At 53.9% G+C, this 16,170-nt stretch overlaps 1 protein-coding gene across 1 annotated transcript; it reads right to left on the reverse strand.

The window, feature by feature from the left end:
* Positions 1 to 1,345: 1,345 nt before the first annotated feature.
* On the reverse strand, positions 1,346 to 8,440 carry CFAP410 (cilia and flagella associated protein 410). The gene is made up of 7 exons (XM_079315399.1): positions 8,246 to 8,440; positions 6,223 to 6,241; positions 5,598 to 5,644; positions 4,770 to 4,999; positions 3,883 to 4,042; positions 3,423 to 3,513; positions 1,346 to 2,266 (listed from the first exon to the last, which is right to left on the reverse strand). The coding sequence occupies exons 1-7, from the start codon at positions 8,320 to 8,322 to the stop codon at positions 2,150 to 2,152; spliced, it is 741 nt and encodes a 246-aa protein (XP_079171525.1). The 5' UTR covers positions 8,323 to 8,440; the 3' UTR covers positions 1,346 to 2,149.
* Between the last annotated feature and the right edge of the window lie 7,730 nt (positions 8,441 to 16,170).

The following is a 16,170-nucleotide window of genomic DNA, read 5'->3' on the forward strand; positions in this document are numbered from 1 at the left end:
AGTACAGCTGCTGGCATTTTCCACAGCTGGGAATCATCTGCATTCACCACTCGATATTCCCAGCTGAGGCAGGGCAGGGTGACAGCAGGTCATGTGGAAAATCTGTCGGCAGCACAGCCCTGTAACAAACAGGTTTAGGCTGTGAATGGGGACAGGGGTGTCCCTAGGCTCAGACCAGCTGCACGTTGAGGGACAAGAGTCATTACAGCCCTCACACCTCGTTTCCACCAAAAAAAATACCTGGAGGCCCAAATTCCTGGGAGAAAAAGGACAGGCACAGCCACTGCATTCCGAGGATGAGCAGGAGGGGATGTGACTGTGCTCTCAAACTTCCCGGCACATCCAGCCCACCCTGAAAAGAGGGCAGAGTGAGGCTCCAGGAGCATCCTGCACTGGAAGGCAGGCTGCCAGGGCACTGGAGGGGCTGAGCTCCCACTGGGCTTTACTGGGATGCTGCAAGGAGCAGTTGGGAGCTCTGAGGGCAGCACCAGCAGCAGCCAAGGATAACAAGCACAGCACATAGGCAGTGAGCAGCCCGACTTCTCCAGGAATTGTGTCAGTGTGGCCTCAAGGGCATGGAGATTGCTCCACCAGCCCCATGACCGAGTCCTGATGGATGCTTCCTTTGATCATTCACATCCCAGAAAAGCTAGGGTCCAGCTCACCCCAACAAGTCCCCTGTTCCTTGACATGGACAGGCCAGGGGCCTGGGAGAAGACTTGCACTCAGCAGGGTGAGTCTCCCAGGCTCTGGCTGTCAAGGGAAGTCTGGGACATCATAAATCACACAACTGCAGCTGGGTTTAAAGGAGAAGGCAAGACCAAAGGTCTTTCGAGGAGCTAAAGGCATGAGCAAATCTCTCCCTGAGTGACGAGGGTCAAACTGTGTTCCTTCCCACCAAGGTCAGGCAAACAGGCTTGTGGACACAGGGCTGTCACCATCCCTGAGGAGAATTCCTTCCTGGTAGCTCAGCCTTGACACTGTACAAACAGGGGCAGGGGGCCATGGGACAGCCACATCCCCAGTGCAGCGCTGGGAGGCACAGAGGGCTCGTGTCCCGTATCTCGGGGCCACCATCCTGCCCACATGGCTCTGCACTGAGCCTTCCTCACCACCTCCTTTGCTTCCCTGTGGTTGCAGGGAGGTTGCAGGCAGCCCAGTGGCCCTGCAGAGCAGCGCTGGGAGCAGGCTCACCGTGTCAGAGGTGCAGTGAAGCGGGAAGGCGCGGGGCTCCCAGCCCTCCTCCTGCTCCAGGATTCACAATGCACTCCCTGAACCAGAGGTAATGGAGCAGTGCCCCCAGCCAGGCCTTTGCTGAACCCAGCCACCACTTACACAGCCTTCAGGGATAATTGGGTTTATTTGGTATGTCACAACAGTTTAGTCTGTACTTAACAGCTCTATAAAACTTGGAAAATGCAGTTTTATCAGTTAAAGAGCAACACCCACCCCTGATGCCTGTGCAAAGCAGGCAGAATGCTCAGGGCCTTTTAACAGGAATGTTTCCTTAAGCTGCTCTAATGCCTGCAGGGAATGTTGGGGTGAAAGGACAGCTGAGCATTCAGGATGTGGGAGTCATTTCTGGTTCACCTAAGCTGCTCTGAGCTTTCCTCTGGGCTGCCTGACCACCACAGCAGGCGCTGTGTGCACCAGGAGGGACCTGAGGAAGCCAGCCTGAGCTGGAAAATAAATTAATAACGGGACATTGACCTTCACCACCTGCATCAGCCAGTAACATCTCAGGCAGTATCTCCCTGTCAGACTTTACCAAACCAAATCTCTGTGGTACAAGCTGCCCTCAGAGGTGCTGTGCACTCCCAGACTCGCTGAGGAGTAGAGACCTTTCCAGCCAGCAGCAGGCTCTGCTCCCCCTCGGATCACACAGAACCTCTGGCTGCAGCCCTCTTCCTTTCTGCTTTGCTGACTTGTCTGCAGCTCCCATCCAAGAGCCCCAGCCAGACAGGACACAGTGTCAGAGCCTGCTGCACAAGCAGGAAATCTCTGGAGAAGGAGCATCCCACCCCAGCCCATGGCCTGGCATGGGAGGCAGAGCAGGGAGCACCGAGGCTTTGGCTGCAGGCAGGGATGTGTGGGCAGGACAGAGCCGCGGGGCTGGGGCTGCAGGGAGCCTGGAATGGGATGGGCGTTGTCACTCTTCCTGCAGCTCCTTCTTCTGGAGCCGCCTGGCCACCGTCTGCTGGATGATCTCCAGCCCCTCTGCGTCCAGTTCCTTCATGAGCAGCAGGATGGCATTCAGGACATTGTTCTGTCGGGATAAGGCAGACACTGCTTTGCACCAGCCGGCCAGGATAAGGACACTCGATTTTCCCTGCTCTTTTTACCAACTCCTCCACCAGCAGCAGCACTGGCAGCAGTTTGGAACAGCCACCTGCAGCCACGGGAGCGGGATTAACAAGGAAGCCCTCGGGGCAAACACAGGCAGAGGCTGCATGTGGCACGTGACGAGGCTGGAATGCAGGACAAACCCACCCGCCCAGTCCTGTGCGGGCTGCCCACACGCCTCTGGCTCCTGGCCATGCTCCTGCCTGCCTTCTGGAAGGAAAAGCACATTCAGGGCCGGCCACCCTCGCTCCCCAGCATGTGTAGGATGGGAAAGGAGAGAGGACTCCTGCTCTGAGGAATGAAGAGAGCTGGTGCTCTCTGCAAAGGACTCTTGAAGGTCCCCAGCCCTGCCACAGGACCAGTGCCAACACCAGGCTGTGGCTCTGTCAAATCATGTCCTGAAGAAGTCCAGGGAGAGATTCCACAGCCTAAATAACTGCCCTTCTAGGGAAAATCTTTTGCCCAACATCCAACCTGAACTTCTGCAGCTGCAATGGAGGGCCACTTCTCCCCTTTTTAACGGTCAGAGCCTGTGGTGCTGCTCTAGGCAGCTATGGCAGAGTGAGGCAGTGTGGGTTAGATCTTGCTCTGCTGATTGATGCAATGGCACCGAGTCCACTACCCTGCAAGTCCCAGTTGAACCACCAAAATCCAGGTTCATCCAAGGCTACATGATGGAGGGAGCTGAGGAACCACCTAAGCTTCCTGTTCAGCAGCCCCTTCACAAGGTTGGACCCTCCTCTTGCTAAAGAAACACTTCCTAATGTCCAGACTGAACCTTCTCTGGCACAGCTTTGAACCATTCCCGTCTCCTATTGCTGGATCCCAGATAGAAGAGCTCAGCAGCCCCTCCCCAGATCCCCTCCTCAGGAAGCTGCAAAGGGCATGAGGTCACTCCTTGATCACCTTCTCTCCAAATCAAACAAATTCACAGCCCTCAGTTGCTCCTGGACATTTCTTCCAGCCCTGGCATCAGCTCTGCTCCCCTCTGGGGACATCCAAAGTCCTTCATATCCTTCAAAGCTAGGGCTCAGCCCCACATACAAGGAAAAGCAATTTGGTGTTTAAAAGATACTCACTCTCTTACAGCTGCAATCTGTCTCTTGAGAGGAAAAGGAGGAATATTTATCCCTGGGAACATGCTTCATATCAAGCTCCTCCTGAGTTTTGCTAAAAGTAGGAAGGAAAAGCAAATGTTATTATGATCAGGTGGGAAAACATTCTTCTGCCAGGCCAATCCTTCCCCATCACAGGCAACCATGCAAAGAGTATCTGGCTGGAGGAGCCCAGGGAACGGACTGGAGCTCCCAGATCAGAGAGGATGCATCCCTGCCTGCACATGCAGCTGATGAGCTTGAGTCACCCCCCCCACAGCAGAGCCTGTTTGGCAGACACACAACCAACCCCAGCAGCGCCACTGACCCAGTAACCAGAACAATGGGAACCTGCCCCAGCAGCAGGCCTGGCCCCTGGAATGTCAGGGTCCTTTCCTGCTGCACGAGCTCAGCCCAGAAATGCTGCTAGCTGCCCAGCCCTCACATGGTGTCCTCCAGGCTGCAGCTGAGCAGCTCCGTGCTGGACGCGGCGGCGCTGGACGCGCTGGACCCGGACCAGCCGTTCTCCACGCTGCTGCGCGCCGGCGGGGCCGTGATCTCCACACCATCCACCAGCGCCTGCGACAGCTCCTCCTCTGTCACAGCTGCAAAGGCCACAACAAGTGACTGCTGCTATCGACTGCAGCAGCCCAGGGGGATGGCACCTCAGCTGCTGCACAGCTGTTCCCAAGGGGCTCGGTCTGAAAATTGTCTGGCATTTTGCTTTCACCCTCCTCCTGCTGTGAAACCTGTGCGGGAGAATGCTGGAAGCAAGCACCAGCCTACCAAAGTGAGAAGAGTATCAGGGAGGGATGCAAACACGCTTTGCTATTTCTTGTCTCTGGAGAAGGCTCCAAAAGCCACCCAATTGTTGCTACTGGATAGAAAAAAAAAACAGAGAAGCTTTTCTACAGCAGCAGATCCAGTTATAGAACCTTTGTCTGGCCACAGCAAAGAGAGAGCTCTAAAAACCACTAATTAGTGGTACTGTCTGAGTTATAATGAGGCACTCAGTCCTGCCTGAAGGGATAGGAAAGGGAAAAGGAAGGGGGGAAAAAAGGGAAAGAGGATGGGGAAGGGGTAGGAGATGCAGATGTGGATGAGGATAGGGATGGAGAAGGAAAAAGGGAACGGAGGAAGAGAAGGCAGATGGGAAAGGGGAAGAGAAACGGAAAGGGAAGGAAGACAAAGAGAAAACAGCATAGAAGCACTGGATCTAACTCAACCCCTAACACCTCCCAACTCCAGGAAAACTCAAAGGACGCCTCTGAGAGGAGCCAACACACCCCCACTGGCAGGCCCTGCAGGTGCCCGCAGGAGCCCAAAGCCCACCCTGGTTGTCGAGCTTCTGCAGGCTGGGCAGGTTGCGCAGCACGGTCATGCGGTAGCGGTGGGGGTCGGGCCCGCAGCAGGGGTTCTCCGCCAGCCACAGCACCCGCAGCCGCGGCAGCGCCTTCAGGTAGAACAGCTCGTCCAGGCTGCAGATGTTGTTCTTCCTCAGGTACAGCTCGCTCAGCTTCTGGCAGCGGTGCAGCGGCTCCAGGTCCGAGATGCCGTTCACGCTGCGGAGACACGGTCAGAGCCCGTCCCACCCTCGCTGCCCCAGCCAGGAGCTCAGCCCACGGCTTGTGGCACTTCATCTTTGTCAGCAGAGGGAAGAATTGAAAGAGCTGCTGCTCCACGCTGCTGAGGATGACAAAAGCCTCTTCTGCCCCCTTTCCTGTAGCAGGAGAACCCATGTAAGATTCCCAAGTTAAAAGGCTCAAATTTGCAGAGCATTGGATCCATGGGATCCTCAGGATAGGTGAAAGTTGAGCGTATTATGAAAGCTCTAAGAGATCCACAAAATATTCCAACAAGCATTTTGGAAACAGGTCACATACAGAGGCCAAGAAGATCCCCATCAAAACGATGGAATAGAATTTCAAGAGAAACAATCCTAAGGGGTTTTATCACTTGTCAAAACAGAGAATATTTTCTCAAGGAGCACAGGGAATAGTGCAGACGAGCTGCTGAGGAATAATCATTTCTGTATCTCTGCTGCTTGAGGCATGAAGAGCCAGGCAGCTCACACACACAAACCCAGCAATGTGGGAAGAAACCATCCCCAGGAAAAGCTGATTTCCCTGCCCTCTCCAAAGCTGGCAAACTGGCATTCACCTGAACGTGATCACCTCGATGTTGGGCAAATCCCGGCATATGGATATCTGGGCAGGAAGAGACAGAAACAACAAGTTGGCACTTGTAGGGGAAAATATAAATAAACCAAATTGAAATCACAAAAAGCACCATTAGGAATTTGGGTTTGCTTCAGTCTAACCCGAGCTTAACAGCATCAGAGATTTTCTGACACAGCGAGTGCAGCGTCAGCAGCTCCTCCAGCCTCTGCTCAGGAGTGGAAGTGCAGATACCAGCCAGTGTCACATTGTTCTTCTGCTCCAGCAACTCTGCAGCCTTTACAGGCAGGAAAGGCTCCCTCCCACCCCTGCTGGCCATCCTCTGCTGACAGAACCTCATCCAAAATCACCACAGAGGTAGGACTTAGGGTCATGCTCTCCGAGGCTTCATGCTGGGCCTTGGAAAGAAATTTTCCAATGTGGAAACAGCAACAATCACTTTTTTTTAATGGTGTGAGATGCTAATCAACCCTGAAAAGCCCTGCAGCTCACAGGCACGGGGCCAGCCTGAAGCCAGGCCCTCCCCAGTGCCCTGCCAACCCCGTGGCCTCCATGGTGTCCCTGCAGCAGCTGTGGGCCCAGGCTCCTCTGGCTCCTCCAGTACTTACATCCGTCAGGTGGCTGCCCCTGCGGGAGGAGATGGGGGTCAGCAAGAGCACAGCAGGGCTGAGCCTCCCCCTGCACCCCCATAGCCCCACCAGCCCCAGTCTGCTCCACCAAACTGCTCCAGCACAGTCATGGGCCTTGCTGTGCCTCCCCTTCCCCAGTCCTGCCTGTCCTCCCTCACCCGGCCCTGCCCGACACCCCTCACCCAGCCCTGACACCCCTCACCCAGCCGTGCCTGATACCCCTCACCCAGCCCTGACACCCCTCACCCAGCCCTGACACCCCTCACCCGGCCCTGCCTGACACCCCTCACCCAGCCCTGACACCCCTCACCCAGCCCTGCCTGACACCCCTCACCCAGCCCTGACACCCCTCACCCAGCCCTGCCTGACACCCCTCACCCAGCCCTGACACCCCTCACCCAGCCCTGCCTGACACCCCTCACCCAGCCCTGACACCCCTCACCCAGCCCTGCCTGACACCCCTCACCCAGCCCTGACACCCCCTCACCCAGCCCTGCCTGACACCCCTCACCCAGCCCTGACACCCCTCACCCAGCCCTGCCTGACACCCCTCACCCAGCCCTGACACCCCTCACCCGGCCCTGTCTGCCCTTACCCAGCCCTGTCCATCCCTGCCTGACACCCAGCTCTCTCCCTTCCTGCCCTCCCCTCCATTCTTATCTCCCCTCCCCAGCCCTGTCTGAACCCCCTCTCCATCTCTGCCTGTCCCCAGTCTCAGCCCTACCCACCCCATCTCCATCCCTGCCTGTCCTCTCCCCATCCTGGCCTGCCACCCCTCATTCATCCCTGCCTGTCCCCTCTCCATCCCCGTCCCCCCTCCATCACTGTCCTTCCTCTCAGCCTCATCCGAGACTCTCCTCCTTCCTCATCCCTGCCTGTCCCCCCTCAGTCCCTGCCTGTGCCCCCTCAGTCCCTGTCCCCCCTCAGTCCCTGTCCCCCCTCAGTCCTTGTCCCCCCTCAGTCCCTGTCCCCCCTCAGTCCTTGTCCCCCCTCAGTCCTTGTCCCCCCTCAGTCCCTGCCTATCCCCCCTCAGTCCCTGTCCCCCCTCAGTCCCTGCCTATCCCCCCTCAGTCCCTGTCCCCCCTCAGTCCTTGTCCCCCCTCAGTCCCTGTCCCCCCTCAGTCCCTGCCTATCCCCCCTCAGTCCCTGCCTGTCCCCCCTCAGTCCCTGTCCCCCCTCAGTCCCTGCCTATCCCCCCTCAGTCCCTGCCTATCCCCCCTCAGTCCCTGTCCCCCCTCAGTCCCTGTCCCCCCTCAGTCCCTGCCTATCCCCCCTCAGTCCCTGCCTGTCCCCCCTCAGTCCCTGTCCCCCCTCAGTCCCTGCCTATCCCCCCTCAGTCCCTGCCTATCCCCCCTCAGTCCCTGTCCCCCCTCAGTCCCCTGTCTCCCCTCAGTCCTTGTCCCCCCTCAGTCCTTGTCCCCCCTCAGTCCCTGCCTATCCCCCCTCAGTCCCTGTCCCCCTCAGTCCCTGCCTATCCCCCCTCAGTCCCTGTCCCCCCTCAGTCCTTGTCCCCCCTCAGTCCCTGTCCCCCCTCAGTCCCTGCCTATCCCCCCTCAGTCCCTGCCTGTCCCCCCCTCAGTCCCTGTCCCCCCTCAGTCCCTGCCTATCCCCCCTCAGTCCCTGCCTATCCCCCCTCAGTCCCTGCCTGTCCCCCCTCAGTCCCTGTCCCCCCTCAGTCCCTGCCTATCCCCCCTCAGTCCCTGCCTATCCCCCCTCAGTCCCTGTCCCCCCTCAGTCCTTGTCCCCCCTCAGTCCTTGTCCCCCCTCAGTCCCTGCCTATCCCCCCTCAGTCCCTGTCCCCCCTCAGTCCCTGCCTGTCCCCCCTCAGTCCCTGTCTCCCCTCAGTCCCTGCCTATCCCCCCTCAGTCCCTGCCTATCCCCCCTCAGTCCCTGTCCCCCCTCAGTCCCTGCCTATCCCCCCTCAGTCCCTGTCCCCCCTCAGTCCCTGTCCCCCCTCAGTCCCTGCCTATCCCCCCTCAGTCCCTGCCTGTTCCCTGCCCACCAGCAGTTGAGGCGGCGGACGCCGTCGAGCGCGGCCGCCTTGGCCTGTGCGAGCACGGCCGCCCGGCTCAGCCTCATGCCGGGCCGGGCCGGGCCGCGCCGCGGCTGCAGGGGCGGGAGCGGCGGGTCAGGCTCCGCCCGGCCGGGGCGGCCCCGCGGCTCCGGGGATGGATTTTTCTCCTCCCCTCCCTCCCTCCCTCCGCTCCGCTCCCCGCCCCGCCGCGGGTCCGGCCCCGCCGCAGCCCCGCCCGCCCGAGCGCCGCGGCCGCAAGGCGCGCGGCTTGAGGTGGTTATTCATATTTAAGGGTAAATCCTATTAGCCGTTTAATTATGTCTCATTAGAGAATGTTTTGTACACAGAGCTGCGCCTTTGTGGGTGCATATTTATGCGAAAGGATCACCATGGGATCGTGGAATGGTTTGGGCTGGATAGGAAATGCCCATCTCATTCCAGCCCCTGCCATGGATAGGGACACCTGCCACCATCCCAGGTTGCTCCAACGTGGCCTTGTAGATGCCCAGATTGTTTATCTGGGCAACCTGTGCCAGGGTCTCACCACCCTCACAGAGAATTATGTTTTTTTCCCCCTAATATCTAACCTAAACCTACTCCTTCAATTTGAACCCATTTCCCCTTGGAATAACACGAGTGTATAACTTCGTATCTGACTTTACACATATATCCCCATATACCCCTCTATCCATATATGTATGTGTGCATAAATAAAATATTTCTACATTTTCTATAATAAGTGTATAATTTACGCCCTCTCACCCATCCCTGCCTGTTCCCCATCTGCATCCTTGGCCCCCTTTCTCCTCAGCCAGTTCCTGAACATTCCAACAGGTGATGGTTCAGCCCTTGAAAAGTATGTTTTGTACAAACAAGAGTTAATAACTATCTCAAGAATGACTAATACAGCACTACAGTTTCTTACTCCTCTTATCCCATGGGGCAAAAAGAAAACTAACACTCACCTTTGAACCAGCCTTGGGACTCAAGTGGTTCAGGACTCGTTTTTACAGAGCCAAAGTCCTGCAGGAATCCTCTCCTGGACTGCTGGGTTTCTACCACAGAAAAACCTCCAGTTTGTATCTTCAGGGGTGTAACAGCAGCAGGTGGTTGAATGGGAGAGCTGGAAAAAAGGGTCTAGAGAAGAAGTGTGGTTAGTCCAAAAAAAGGGATTAACAGAGTGTTTCCACCTTATTTGGCAACAGAAACAACTGCAGGATGGAGGTTGGGTGTTCCATCTTTGGTTGTGTGGGTGTTTGGGTGCTGCTGCAAAAGGAAGGGTTCAGGTGTGTGGTTCACAAAATCACATAATCATTTCAGCTGGAAAACACCTCCAAGATCATCGAGTCCAACATGTGTCTCATCCCCACCTTGTCACCAGCCCAGAGCACTGAGTGCCATGTCCAGGCATCCCTTGGACACCTGCAGGGATGGGGACTCCAAACCTCCCTGAGCAGCTCCTACAAGGCCTGGTCATCCTTACAGTGAAGAAATTCCTCCAATGTCCAACCTGAGCTTTCCCTGGCACAACTTAAGGCTGCTCCCTCTCCTCCTGTCCCTGTTCCCTGGGAGAAGAGCCTGACCTCCCCTCCTGATTGCCACTTTTCCAGGTAAGGGAAGGGCTGAGGGATGTGTTTGTTGGGATCAATGGGCATGTACTTTTCAGGAAAAATGCCTCTCTCTGTCTCAGCATTTAGCTGCCATCAGACCCACAGACAGCCAGGACACAGGTGGATTTTAGAGCTGGATACACAAGCACTTGGAGGCAGATGGAAAAATTCTTGGAATTCTTGGGTTTTCTGCATGCAGCTGTCCACAGGCCGGCTGGCATGAGGAAACTCAGGATCTGGGCACTTGGGCTGTGTGTCAGTGAGGGCAGCAGCAGGACCCAGGAATCTGTGGTACTTTTGTTCACCAAATCCCAGGCTGCTTTCACTTCCACTGGAACACAGAAACACCCAAGCATGACTCCAACCCCCCAGCTCTGCAATCCCAGCCCAGCCCTGCATTGCTGCACTGTGGGCAGCCAAGCCCGAGACAGCCTAAGGAGATTAGGGAATCTTCTCTAGATGCCACAATGAGATTTTTGTGCTCATCCCTCTGGAAAAAGCACAGGTCAGCCAGTTTTACTGGCACTGTCTGATCTGACACCTCTCCTGAGATTAAATCAGATGCAAACATTTATTACATTCAGGTTAATTAAATAAAATCTATTTTAATCCACTGTTTAATTCTCCAAGTAGTAGCAATAATCATCTCAGGCAAACCTCTGCCCCAGTCTTTTAAAAAGAGAGCAGTTAAATAATGCATTTAGGCTTGTAAAGTGCATGGAGAGAACAGGAGAGCCCCTGAGGCCTGGCACCACGTGGCCTCTCCAGGCTGCACAGGATCACCTACAATCCATGGCATGTCCACATCCTGCTCACAGCCCTGCAGTGTCACTAAGAGATCTTTCAGTGCTCCAGAGCAGGGGTCAGATCTCCCCATGGCACTCATGAGGCCTCACCTCACCCCCTAATTCCTGATGGTGGGTTGTGATCACTTTTTGAGTCTGTGGGAGTCAGAAAGAAAAAATCTCTTTGTACACTTGGGCTTATATTTGAAGTATCTTCAGTCAGGTCTGCACTATGCAGCAGCTTCACATTTCCTTTCCAGCTTCATATCAGTGTTTTATAAAATGAGCCTATTAAAACCTATTTAATGGCTTTGTGGAAGGTGCAGGAAAACCATTTCTTGCATGCAATCCTTGTATGTAGTTTTACCTCTCAATTCCAACCAGGACATTTGCTGGGATCTGTGATTCCTCTATGCAGGGTCTCACAGCTCACTTGTGATTCCCACAATAGCCTCAGAAGGAAAAGGTGGAGTGTCCTGGCTACTGAACTGAACTGCCTGGATATGGTGTGGGATTTCTCTTGGAGTGTGTGACACACAGGGAATTTGAAGGAGCTGACATCTGCCAGTGATAGTGATGACTGCCCTTGCTGCCAGTAGCAGCCACACCTCCACACTGCTCTCCAGGCTGTCACTGTCACCGATGGATGTCTGCCCTCCCAGGTATCACAGAATCATAGAATCACACAATAACCCACAAGGATCATCCAGTCCAACTCCTGGCCTTGCACAGACACCCAGCAATCCCACCCTGTGCATTCCTGAGAGTTGTCCAAATGCTCCTGGAGCTCTGGCAGCCTTGGGGCTGTGCCCATTCCCTGGGGAGTCTGTTCAATGCCCCACCACTTCTGGTGGGAAGAACCTTTTCCTATTATCCAACCTAAATCTCCCCCCAGGACAGCTTCCTGACATTTCTTCAGGTCCTGCATGGAGTGGTTTTTTGTTCCATTGGCCATGTCAGATCTCACTGACACTTTCTGGAGATGGAGATGGCAGTGCCTGTTTGGACACCTCCTGAGTCCTGGCAGCTGGGATGGCAAGCAGAGCCATCTCTCCCAGTGCAACCCCACTCTGCTGACAGCAGCTTTATGTGCTCCAAAAGCTGATCCCTAACAACATCCTGATTGAGAAAAGCTTTAAACAGGATAGAAGAAGCAACATGGCTTTGGGAGAACTTTAACTTCCTGGTGTCCTGGAGAGGTGGTCAGCCCTCCTGGAGCTGGGCTCTGTTCCCTGCCCTTTACTTTTCATTGGAAAAGCCCCATGCATTTGAGAATGCCTCATTTCTGAGCAACAAGTTGTTCCTGTAACTGCTGCAGTGTGGGGTCACTGCAGCCTTGGCCACACTGTAGTTCTGAGGGTGCTCATGGCAGTTCTCCAGCAGCTGTTCCACCCACAGGACATTCCCTTTCTGCAGCCATCACTGCTGTGGGTAAGAACACCAAGAGCAATCACTATTTAGATGTTGGCAGGAAATGCCAAAGTTTGGCAAGAGCCAACAAAATAATCATGTCATCATGATGGATGGAGACAGGCATGTCACACAGGCTCCATCAGTTTTCCAGTTTGGGAAGCATCCCCTCTTTAGTCCCTCTGAAGAGCCAGCCAAGAGGAACACCTGTGTCTACAAGACTCTTCCAGAACCAGGGAGGCAGATGAGCACTCCAGGGCCAAATTAACAGAGAGGTTTTTGCAGAAATTCTGAGGAAAAAGCTTTGGAGAGGATTTCCAAATCCTCTGTTGTCTCCTGTGAGCACACCAGCACTAGCCCTGTATCACCAGAAAGCAGCTGAACAGGCACCACAGCCACACCTCAAGCCACCTGGGGCACTGCACAGCTCCAGTGGCCTGACCAGGAGGAGGAATTTCCCAACAGACAAGATCTGTCTCACCCAACAAATAAGAATTCCCAAGGCAGACATCCACAGTGAAGGGAAATCACAGCCAACTGCATAGAGTGAGCATTGAGGGGCTGGAGTGTGCCCAGAGAAGGGAACAGAGCTGAGGAAGGGGCTGGAGCACCAGGAGAGGCTGAGGGAGCTGGGAAAGGGGCTGAGCCTGGAGAAAAGGAGGCTCAGGGGGAACCTTGTGGCTCTGCACAACTCCCTGACAGAAGGGGACAGCCAGCTAAGGGTCAGATTCTGTTCCCAGAGAACAAGCTGTGGACTCAGCAGTGTAAGATTTATGGATAGATTTGATTTATCCAATCTAAATGATTCTGATCTGTTCTGCACACTTCCCTCTTCTCTTTCAGCAGGAAGGTGAGCTGGCACTTGAGGATAAAGTTTATTCCTAGCAGGATGGTTTCTGTGATCCCCTTGCAGCAAAGAGCTGCACAGCTGCTGGGCATGGCAGAGTTCTGGGCAGCACAGAGCCAGGAAGGGATGGCAGTGGGAGCTCACATGGAAAAGGTGCCACACACACTCCAGGGAAAAGCTGTATGAGAGCCTGGTCCATCCCCCTTGGCAGCAGAGCCACCAACATTCACTAATGATTCCCAAGCTGGCTCACTCCCTGCTGTAGTTCCTGGTGCTCTGGAAGTGTGTCCATGTGCTGTGTGGGTGGTTTGGGGGAAGAGAGGTGAAGGAGAGCAGGAGCTGCCAGGCTGGCTCTGCAGCTGCACACATGTGCTGCTGGAAAAAACAAACTCCTTTCCATAACTTCCAGAAGTGTGGCTTTTTCAGCCTGCAATTCAGTAGGTAAATGCCACAACCCCCCCAGGTGAGCATCCCTGTTTGCCTTTCACAAGGTAAACATGGCAAATATAGCAGGTGACTCATTCTATCGATCCTGAAAAGAAACTGTGCAAGTGGATTTGTGAAACTTCCAAGATACACTTGGAATCAGAAATTTAAGTAATTCCCACTTTTGTGTTTATGTTTGGTTTGTTGTTTTGTTTTGTTTTTTTCCTTTGGTTGGTTATATGTTAAAAAACTGAAAAAATTAACATCAAAGTTTGATCACAGCACAGATTAGCAAGACCTAAGGATGTACTTCAGTGTTTGCTAAGCTGAGGAGCAGCTGGAATGTTTCTACCAGGATATAGTCAGAGCAGCCCAAACATCTCAACAGTGTAGGCACAAGCCAGTCTTCTCCACTTGGGAAAAATTTTGGGGATTACACATAACTGGATAGAGGGAAATTGCTGTTCTGGGAGCTGTTACAGCAGCTCTGAGCCACAAACGTTTTCTACTCATGACTTTCCACTCAGTATTTGTTCCTAATCTTTAATCTTCACTTAAATGTTCTTAATCGTCATTTAATCTTTGTTCTTGCATGACATTGACCTCCTAAGGGGGGATGTAAGGAAGGAACAGGATTAAGAGGTGAAACAACTTGGCTGCAAAGCAGCATTGTCCTTGGTAGATCTGGGTGGAGAAAAGTGCTGGTTCAGCTCCCTGTGCTTCTTTGTGGCCTTCTCCAGATCCCTTTTTAATTCCCTACAGCTCCCACTCTGGGCTCCCTTCACTAAATCCTCAGAAGCAGGAAGGCAAGAGGGAGCCTCCTGGCCCACCTTGACTCTAAAGTTCTGCTCTTTTCCCATGTTTTTTGGTCTCTTTATAAGGGAGGGACTTGATATCATCCTGATCCCTTCAGGCTCTTTCCTGTGCATCTCACAGCATCACACACTCTGCATAAAGAAACATCATATTCTACTTTGATTTGCAAGTCAGCAGGATCCCAATTCCCATGTAAATGTATTCACAGGATGTGTGTTACTGGCAAAAGGAACTGATAACAACTCTATCTACAAGCACTGGGCACAGTGGAGCTTGCTCCTTATTTTAGCATTTCAACCCTAATCCTGAGGCTGTTTCTTCTCCTCCTGTCCCTGTTCCCTGGAGCAGAGTCTGACCCCCCCCAGATGTCCCCTCCTGTCAGGGAGTTGTGCAGAGCCAGAAGATTCCCCCTGAGCCTCCTTTTCTCCAGGCTGAGCCCCTTTCCCAGCTCTGGAGGTGCCTCACAGGTCCCAGCACAGAGGGACAGCCCCAGCCATCAGCCAGGTTTTTGCCCAGCAAAGAGTATGCCATGGAAGCCATGAGCAGCCAGTTTCTCAGGGAGAATGCTGTAGGAAGCAGTGTCCAAGGCACAGTTGGGACTGTTAATTGAACTGCAAAAGATGTTTTACAAACTCTGGCAGGAATATGTCTGTGGAGATCATGGCCAGGAGGCCCCCAACTCCAAATTGACATTGCAATACAAGCTGGAAGTGGCCTAAGCAAACAGAAAAATATCTTTTCAATCCAGCTGCACTCCCTGCACAAAAGGCTCCCTGTCTGGGCACTGCTGGGAGCAGGGAGATAATCTCCTTGGGATCATCTCACACATCTGTGTCCCTGCTGCAGAGGCCAGGCACAGAGGGCTCAGGTGTTCCCCAAAGGCAGGGAGGCTTCCCTAACTCCTGGTTACCCACATTCAAATGAAGGAAAGGATCAAAGCACACTCAGATCAGCTGTTTCTTTCTCCTGCTCAGAGTATTTTTGGGAGCATTGGGGTGTCTGCCACCACTGGGACAGGGAAGAGGCCCTAATTCCTAGGAAATTCTAGATGATTTATCCCTGCTTGTGTCTTCTTGTCCCACTGGTGAAGGGGAAGAAAGGTGGTCAATGCCTTGCCCTGCGATGAGGGTTGTAGGAAGTTTTGGGGTTTACAGGTTGAGTACTGCTTAGATTTTTAAATAGAGACCAAAAACAAATGGAAAAACAAATGTCCATTAAACTTGCTGAAAGAAAGGCAGGAGGAGCTGAGGTCACTTGGTCTCTTCATCCTGGAGGAGGCTGAGGCCAGAGCTTATCAGAGGCTGCAGGTCCAATCTCTGCTCTCCTTGATCACAGACAGGACCCAGGGAACAGCTGAAGCTGTGTCAGTGGGGTTTAGGTTGGATATCACAAAAAGATTCTTCCTCCAGAGGGTGTCTGGGCACTGAGCAGCCTCCCCAGGGAATGGGCACATCCCCAAGGCTGCCAGAACTCCAGGAACTTTTGGATAATGCTCTCAGGCACAGGGTGAGATTATTGGGGTGTCTGTGCAGGGCCAGGATTTGAGTCCTTCCAGCTCAGGATCAATGTGTCAGTAACTGTGCTGTAACACAAGCAATACATTGAGATGAAGCCACTGGCATTAAAAAAACCCCAAAAACTGTGGTATTTTTAAATCAGCAAAAGCTGTGAAAATACTGCTCACCTTTCTCTTTAGCTGATAAATTCACTTTGTGTTCTAGGACTGGCAGGGAGAGGGAAAGCAGCCAAGCAACCTCTGGCTTGTCTCTTCTCAGGAGTGTCAGGGGTGATGGAAATGGAGCTGGGGTTTCCCCTGGGTGTCTCTGTAATCATCACCTGTGAATGCACCACGAAGCCATCAGCAATTTGCTCTCTTCCCTTTCACTTTGCCTCCAGCCTGCTCTCCCCTCATTTTCAGCTGCTGCCACTTCTTCGATCTGTGTGGAGAATGGTGACAGCAATAAATCCCAGTGGCCAAAAATCCCACTTAGAAGAGGCACTGACCTGTTCAGGTCTCTG

Source organism: Erithacus rubecula, assembly GCF_903797595.1.
Source record: "Erithacus rubecula genome assembly, chromosome: 11".
NCBI lineage: Eukaryota > Metazoa > Chordata > Aves > Passeriformes > Muscicapidae > Erithacus > Erithacus rubecula.